This window comes from Arachis ipaensis, chromosome B02 (assembly GCF_000816755.2).
Source record: "Arachis ipaensis cultivar K30076 chromosome B02, Araip1.1, whole genome shotgun sequence".
NCBI classification, from domain to species: Eukaryota; Viridiplantae; Streptophyta; class Magnoliopsida; order Fabales; family Fabaceae; genus Arachis; species Arachis ipaensis.
This window is the reverse complement of record NC_029786.2, coordinates 91,472,110-91,479,925: the sequence shown is the minus strand read 5'-3', so window position 1 is coordinate 91,479,925 and position 7,816 is coordinate 91,472,110. Positions and strand designations below refer to the sequence as shown.

General features: G+C 34.4%; 1 protein-coding gene across 1 annotated transcript; it reads left to right on the top strand.

Annotated features, from left to right (window-relative positions):
- LOC107627645 (serine/threonine-protein phosphatase 7 long form homolog) lies at positions 3,471-4,036 on the top strand. Its single transcript, XM_016330469.1, has 2 exons — positions 3,471-3,554; positions 3,665-4,036. Exons 1-2 carry the CDS (start codon positions 3,471-3,473, stop codon positions 4,034-4,036), a joined length of 456 nt encoding a protein of 151 aa, XP_016185955.1.

Sequence of the window (7,816 nt, the reverse complement as noted above, 5' to 3'; positions counted from 1 at the left end):
AATAATTAAATATTCATTAATTATATTATCTTTAAATTATACATTATTTAAATAAAATGACATAACAAAGAAACGAAATGAGCAAGGTAGAGAAAATCGAGATTTTACGTGAAATCGAAAAAATAAATAAAAAATGTAAAACGTAAAATCTTAACCAGATTTAAATCGTAAAATCGTCAGACTTAGTAAAAATTTTGTAAAATCGAAAAACTTATTTAAAATCGTAATATCGGAAGATTTTAAGAGTTAAATCGAGATTCTAGCTACTATGGAAATGAGTATATTTTTTACTCAAACAATAAATCAGTTTCTATTTCGACGTAATTTCTGCAAAGTTATTGGCAAGAACTCAAGCAGCAAGCTAAATCATTAATAGTGGATCATCTCAATTTTTGAGCTTTTGATGATGAAAAAGTACATGGAACCAACTCTAAATCAGCCAAAAATAGAACAAGTTAATTAATTATAAATAAAGTAATTATTTTTATTTATTTATGATTTAAAATATTGGTTATTAAATGTTTCACCATATTCAAATTAGGAGGATATACGTTCAGTATCATTGCAACGTGAATCACGAAAATTGATTTAATTAGCTTCCGTCTCTTCACTCTTCTTTCCCTCTCCAAATACCTAAAACATGATAAATCAGAAAACATATTTAGAACCATCTAATTTACAAAAAAAAAAAAAACATTTTAATACCTAGCATAAACATCATCTATGTAAAAATTTTGAATTCACTCTAAAAGATTTGGCTAGTTTTTGGCTAAAATCATCTTGGTTCCTATAATTATTGTTTGATGATATATAGGTCTATTGATGGAAGGGTTTGTAATAATTACATAGTAAAAAGGATGTATTGAATATGACAATTGACAAATAAGTGTGTATAAATTTTCCCATGCATGCAACATTCATGAACTGTTACTAATGAAATATACGGTGAATGCTGACATATTATTGTTACGATGATAGTACGTATAGAATTTTAGTGCATTTAAAAAGTATAACTAAAATTGAAATTAAAATATTTATTATTTAATAATATCTTTAATTTAAAAATAAAAAGATAAAAATGTTCATAAATAATATAAAAGATAACTTTAATTTTAATTATATTTTTATATATTGTCAAAATTTTATAATCATTATGTTTAGGGAACAAATATTACATTGTTAATGTCACTTTTTTTCCCCCTCAAATTTACGAAAACACGTAATAATGCAAAAAATTTAAATTTAATTCCTCCGTCGATTCCTATAGTTTTATTGATAGAGTAATTAAACCAAAAAATTATATTTAAAGTAAAAATATAAAAAAAAATAAAATTAACATTTTCTTTCTATCTATTATAATAATAGTCACCATAAAATTTATGAAAAAAATTCTCAATTATTTTGGGACTATTAATTGAAAGCTCAATGATTGAATTATTCATAAATGTACAGTACCAAACCTTTGCCTTTGTCTGAACTTAGTTATGCTCCGCCATTTCAAATGAATTTTGTTTTGATTAATTTATTATTCTCTCAGTTTGAAAATAAGAATTTTGCTAATAAATGTTCAAAAAAATTAGTTTGGGTTAGAAAATATTTTCAATTAATGTTCTAAAAGCACTACTTGCTATAGCAAGTTCTTTAAAATAATTTTCTAAAACTAAAAATAAATACATTTAGATATTAAATAAAACTAAAAGTAATAAGTTTTGACCATTTTTTACTAATATTTTTTTGTTATTAAATACTTTTGTTAATCAAATTAGACATATTCTTAATTTTGGGCTGATAATGATGATTAGCTAGCCAATTGAATGCTCACAACTAAATTCTCGTTTGTCTAATCATCATAAAGATAAAAGATATGTAGCTTAAATAATTAATTAAGGTAGCGAGAATGCTTAGCACACAAAATAGAGTATGGTTGAGAAATGGCTTTCATTGATTCTGGTGATTGTAGCAACTCATATAGAAGGTGCACATCATGATTTCTTTGAAAGCCAAGATTAAACCAACGTTGGGTAAGTAACAACTCTCTTAGCTTGTCACCCTCCTTAATTATTTCTAAGTAGTTTCTATCTCCCTTTTTATTAATTTATCTTCCAACAAATGTCTTTCTAGATGTCTTTGGTGGGTATAACAGACCTACACACATGGAAGTAGTGACTTTTGCTAATAAAGATATTGATAATACCAACGTTGAAAAAAAACCATGGTGTGTGTAAGTGTTAGCTTTTGGTCCACTATGTTATGGATGATGCCACATCGTGCAGTTTATTAAATTGATTGATTGATGGCTAGGTGACTATATAGTTGGTTTTTTTTTTTTTTTTTTTATAATCTTTACAAACTGGGATAGATTAAAGGTAAAGCATAAATCAATTCAATGAGTTTGATAATCAGCAGCAAATAGAGAAGGACGTTTTTCCTTTTTCCAATTTTTGATTTTTTTTTTTCTAATTTAAAATCCGTACTGTTGTTTGTCACTTGCTTTCAACTGGTGACATAAAAAGAAAGGTGTTGACCACACCAAAACCAAAAGCGTAGGATTAAAATGCGCTCGTAAGAAAAATTCATGGATTTTTTTTAATATAAAATAAAAAAATTAATTAATTTTTAAAGTAAGATATTTTAATTTTATTTTTTAAAATACGATTTTTTTTTTGTAATTAGGGCAAGTTCGCCGCACCCCTCAGTGCGCACGAACTCTATAATTTATATAGAGTTCACTGCACCCCCGACAAACTTTATGATGAGTTCGGCAGACTATATAAAGTTGGTAGGGCCATTTTCATTTGTCCCTTTCTTTCCTGATCTCTCCTCCAAATTTACTTTGTTCCTCTTTTCTTTCTTTTGACGTCCGTAAAGTTTGTTATTAACGACATTCTCAGTTTTAGGTTAGTAAATAATATGTTAGTTAGTTAGAGTTATTTTTTTTAGGTTAGTTAGAGTTACTGTTTACATATTAGGTTAAGTTACTAGTTAGAGGCTACATGTTAGTTAGAGTTACAGATTTACTGTTTACATGTTAGTTAGAGTTACTGTTTACTGTTAACTATTTTCATGTTAGTTAAATTTTTATGTTATTATTTTTAAGTACAGGTGCTGTTTACTGTTTATAACATGTTAATTAGTATAAGTTGTTAGTCAATTCTTAGTTAGTTTAGTTAGAATAATTAGTTTAAGTTGTGAATTACAAGGTAATTAGTGGAATAATTAATTAGGCTAAGTTATATTAAAAGGAAACATGATTAGTAAAATTTAGCATTCAGTTAGTTATTAATTAGGGTTGTTTAGGGTGATAATTGACGGCGTCATGTAGTTAGGTTAAATTTAAATTAGTAAGTTTATAAACTGATTAAGACCTAAGGTAGATAATTATAGATTTAAATATATTTTTTAAGAATTTAGTTAATGTAAAAGGAACTGAGTTCAGTATATGTGATTTTATTTTACTAGAGTGTGGTTAGATGAAGCAGCAGTTATTAGGCTACGAGGATACGATGTACATATGGGATCAGGCTGAGCACATTGCTGGTAGGCTTGATCGAGTGGTACAATTTTTTCATTGTTATTTATTTTATTGTAATTAATAAACAGTGAACTTTTTTTTTTATGTGTTCACCATCTCTTTTTTTTTTATTTTTTGTTTTCCATTTGGTAGGCACCTCGGATCTTGCGCACCAGGCGGAATTTGATGACACGGCCGCTGGAGCAGATTAAGTCATATCTCAGACGAGTCGGATTTGAGTATGTGACCTATATGGTTGAGTTTGAGAACGACTGGCCACTTGCCTTGGCATTGATAGAGAGGTGGAGGCCTGAGTCCCACACATTTCATCTACTATGCGGGAAGATGACTATCACCCTGCACGGCGTGGCCTATCAGCTGAGACTTAGGATCGACGATGATCTTGTGAGTGGATGCATATGTGGTTGGGAGCAACACCATCAGGGACGGACCATTGAGGAGTTATGTCAGCAGCTTCTGTGTGTTGTTTCCGGCCCAGATGACAGAGAGTCACAGACCAAGTAGACTGTGAAGTTCATTTGGTTCCACAACACGGTATGCGGAGAGTCGGAACAAGACGCCACAGAGGAGCGCCTATTGAGGTACACGAAAGGGCACATCATGCAGTTGATTGGGGGTATCCTATTCCCAATTGCATCTGACTCTCGGGTGCACATCAGGTAGCTCCCCCTACTAGAGGACCTTGAGACGTGTGGCGGGTTATCGTGGGGCTCGGCTGTGCTGGCATGGCTGTACCGCTAGATCTGCCGTGTCACGGAGCATGATCAGTGTAATTTGAATGGGTGCGTCAGCTTGCTGCTGTCCTGGGCCTATCACCATATTCCGCTGCTATGGCCCGATGGCTTTGATATTCGTCGGTTTTCGCTGGTCGAGAGGTATTATAAAAACTTGTAAAAATCCTTCGTTAAATTATTAATTAGTTAATGAAATTGAGTGATAATGTGGAATTGTGGTTGGCATTGTAGATGGGTTTAGTACCGGCCGGACAATTATAGAGGCGAGGGTAGGCTTAGGCATTACAGGTGTACCCTGAATGGGATTGGGATGCTGAATGTAAGTGATAAATATTTAAGTATTACAAATTTATTTTAATTAAATACCTATTGCATTTGAAATTTGAATGCCGTCATTAATTTGCGTTTTGTGAACAGGTTGAGTGGACGCCGTATGCTGACCCTCAGCTGATTGGTCTAGTTCCACTGGCGATAGTTGAGGTTGAAGCAGATACGAAAGAAAGAACGATCATGCCTCTTTTGTCTCACCCTCAACAACGGCAAATGAAATAGGAAAAATGTTTGTGTTGCCGTCTTGAGCTATGGCCATCAGCAAGGTTCCACTGTATTTACCATATAAGTGGGTGCTATCAATGGAAATAAGTGGCTTGCAATGCTTGAAAGCCTCAACACACGGTAGAAACGTCCGAAAAACCCCATGAAACATGACTATGTCGGCAGAACCAAGCCAAGGCTATGTCACTAATTGCACCCAAGTACCTAAAGACATATTTTTAGTTAGCTTATTGTTACATGGCTGATTTGTTTAATAGTGAATAACCATAATGAAATATATCTTACCGGGCAAGTACATCTGCATACTGAATAACCAACGAGAAAGTTCGTTGTATGACTCCTCCCAATCACCATATATTCTAGCAATGACACTCTATTTTGCAAGCCAAGACTTTCTGTAGGACACCTTGTAACCAAAGTGATTCTCCACACCTCCTTGTAGAACTCTGATGCTGATTGTTGGATCGACTTTGACCATCGTGAAAATGTGTTGAGCAATCACCTTCGAATCCAACCTACGATGATCTTGCTCCATCGATGTTTGTATGCAAGTATGAGGACCAGTGTATCTCCTAACCTCCCACTTTTGTTGCTTTCGGCGATATGATATGAGTATGTTCCAATTATAACTGGGTCCGAACTAGATACACTGTGCATTATACCTCAACTGGTCACTCTACTATTTTGTACTCTATAGCCCTCCTGATGTTGTACCACTTAACTGCCAACATGATTTCTTCCTTGTTCTTAAATTGTTGCCCAGCCTCGAACTCGTTGCTTGGATCCTCTTTGGGGCCTCCCTGGGTAAACGACCAATCCAAAGTCATTGCATCAAGATTTAACCTGGTGAAATGATCCGGCCGGTCATATGATCGAGAAATGGCAGGCTGTGTCAGAGCAACTTGTGTGTCACCGTAGTAGTTCATCTCTTCTTCCTCGTCAGCATCATCAGGAATTTCGGGTGGTTCTTCATCAGCATCGTCTCCGTCATCGGATCCCTGATAGCAGAACCCTCATGACTTTCAACATTGTCATCCATCAAGTCAGCATTACGAACTTCAACATTAGACCCCTCTTGACTACCTTCAGGTGGCATATTTAGATTCACCATCTTTCTTCTGATAGTTCGTCTAACAGCTCCACTCAATGGATTATCATCGGCAGTATCTGTAGATGATTCTCGGCTGCCCAACTCAACGAGGAACACGAATAATTCCAACAGATGAATATTTGCCCATCGGTTGTGTTACGACATTATAAGCCATACGTCCTCATCGTCATATAATGATACCTAATTCAAAACAACAGAAATATTTCTCACAACCATGGTCTAATATATATTAGCAACAACGACAAGACAATTGTAATATACTTTTTATAAAATAAACTGCCATCTACTTCAGTCAGATATCTGTAGTAAATTTTTTTCACCCTTTCTGCCTCTTGCTGCCCGACGGAATGGAATATCAGATTCTCCAATGCTGTTAGACCGTTGACTTCTGGTGTCATATAGGTAATTATCGATTGCCCCAATCTAAAAATGATAGAACCTTCTTCATCATACACTATTTCACCATCGTAATCAATGAATAACAATGGATTCCTTGACATTGTACAGAAAAAATGTCAACAATGAGAACGAAAATAAACAATGAAATTGTAGTTCTCTGCCCCACTCTCCAATAGACATGCTTTTATTTTGGAAACCCAACATAGAGTTCGCCGGAGGTGCGGCGAACTTGCCCTAATTACCAAAAAAAAATCGTATTTTGAAAAATAAAGTTGAAATATCTTGTTTTAGAAATTAATTAATTTTTTTAAGAAAAAAATATATAAAAATAATATAATTAAATAAGTAAAGAATGTTTAGTGCTTCAAAATGAAATAAAAATTATTCCAAAACCTTTCGCAAAAAATAAGGATAGGTGTGAGTTTAATTAGTACTTAGATACAAGATTTACATATAGTTTTACATTTTAAACTCATTTTCAGAGATTGAGTAGATGATATCTGCATCTAGAAGTCTAGTAACTTCTCTTTTCACCATGTCAAGAATCGTCAGATTAAGAATTTTTTGTGGTTGTCTCACTGGCCGAGCTCTGTCTTCAAGGAAGATGCGATGCATACAAGTCCGTGGGTTAATCCCACAATGTCTGTCAAACTCCAACCAATGGCTCTCCGATATTTGTTAAAACCTCAAGGAGCTTCTTCTCCTCTTGTGTAGAGAGCTCATTCGCAATAATGACTGGGAACTTGTTGTTATCCTCAAAGAAAGCATATTTAAGATGAGGTGGCAAATGCTTCAATTCATTACTCAACTCATGTTGTGGTTTTTTGTCTTCATAATCATGGGAGGATGGTGAGGCATTCTCATCAATCTCCTCATGCTCTCCCACACTTTGAATCTTGTCAAGGCTCACTTTTTTTTTAGTATCCTTTTGTACTTCTGCTACCACTTCGTCGATAATATCACACTGAAAGATGGAGTGCTCCTCTGGTAGATGCCTCATCGCTTCATCCAAATTGAACTTAATGGTCTTGTCACCTACCTCGAATGAATAAGTTCCAGTGAAGGCATCCAACTTGAATTTTGAGGTCTTGATAAAGGGTCTACCAGGTAGAATGGACGAGGGCTTCCCATTATCCGTTGGAGACATAACAAGAATGTAGAAATCAACAGGGAATACCAAATCCACACAAGCACATCTTCCGCTATCCTAACTACGGTAATAACACTCTTGTCGGCCAAAATAAACCTTGCGGCCGACCTCTTCAATGGAGACAGCTTCAATCATGCAAACACTGAGAGAGGCATAATGCTTACGCACGCACCCAAATCACATATACAGTCATAGAATGCAACACCACCAATCTAGCAAGAAACCAAACACGGTCCTAGATTACTACAGTTCTCCGGGATAGAATTCATCAAAGAAGATATAGAACTATCCAAAGAAAAAGTCTCAAGATCACCTATCATTTCTTTGTGTGTGCA

Excerpts from the sequence above, each read along its gene's own strand:
- LOC107627645 (XM_016330469.1), top strand. The coding sequence starts at position 3,471 with ATGAAGCAGCAGTTATTAGGCTACGAGGATACGATGTACATATGGGAT. Across the intron at positions 3,555-3,664 it reads CTGGTAGGCTTGATCGAGTG|GCACCTCGGATCTTGCGCAC; the intron begins GTACAATTTTTT and ends TCCATTTGGTAG.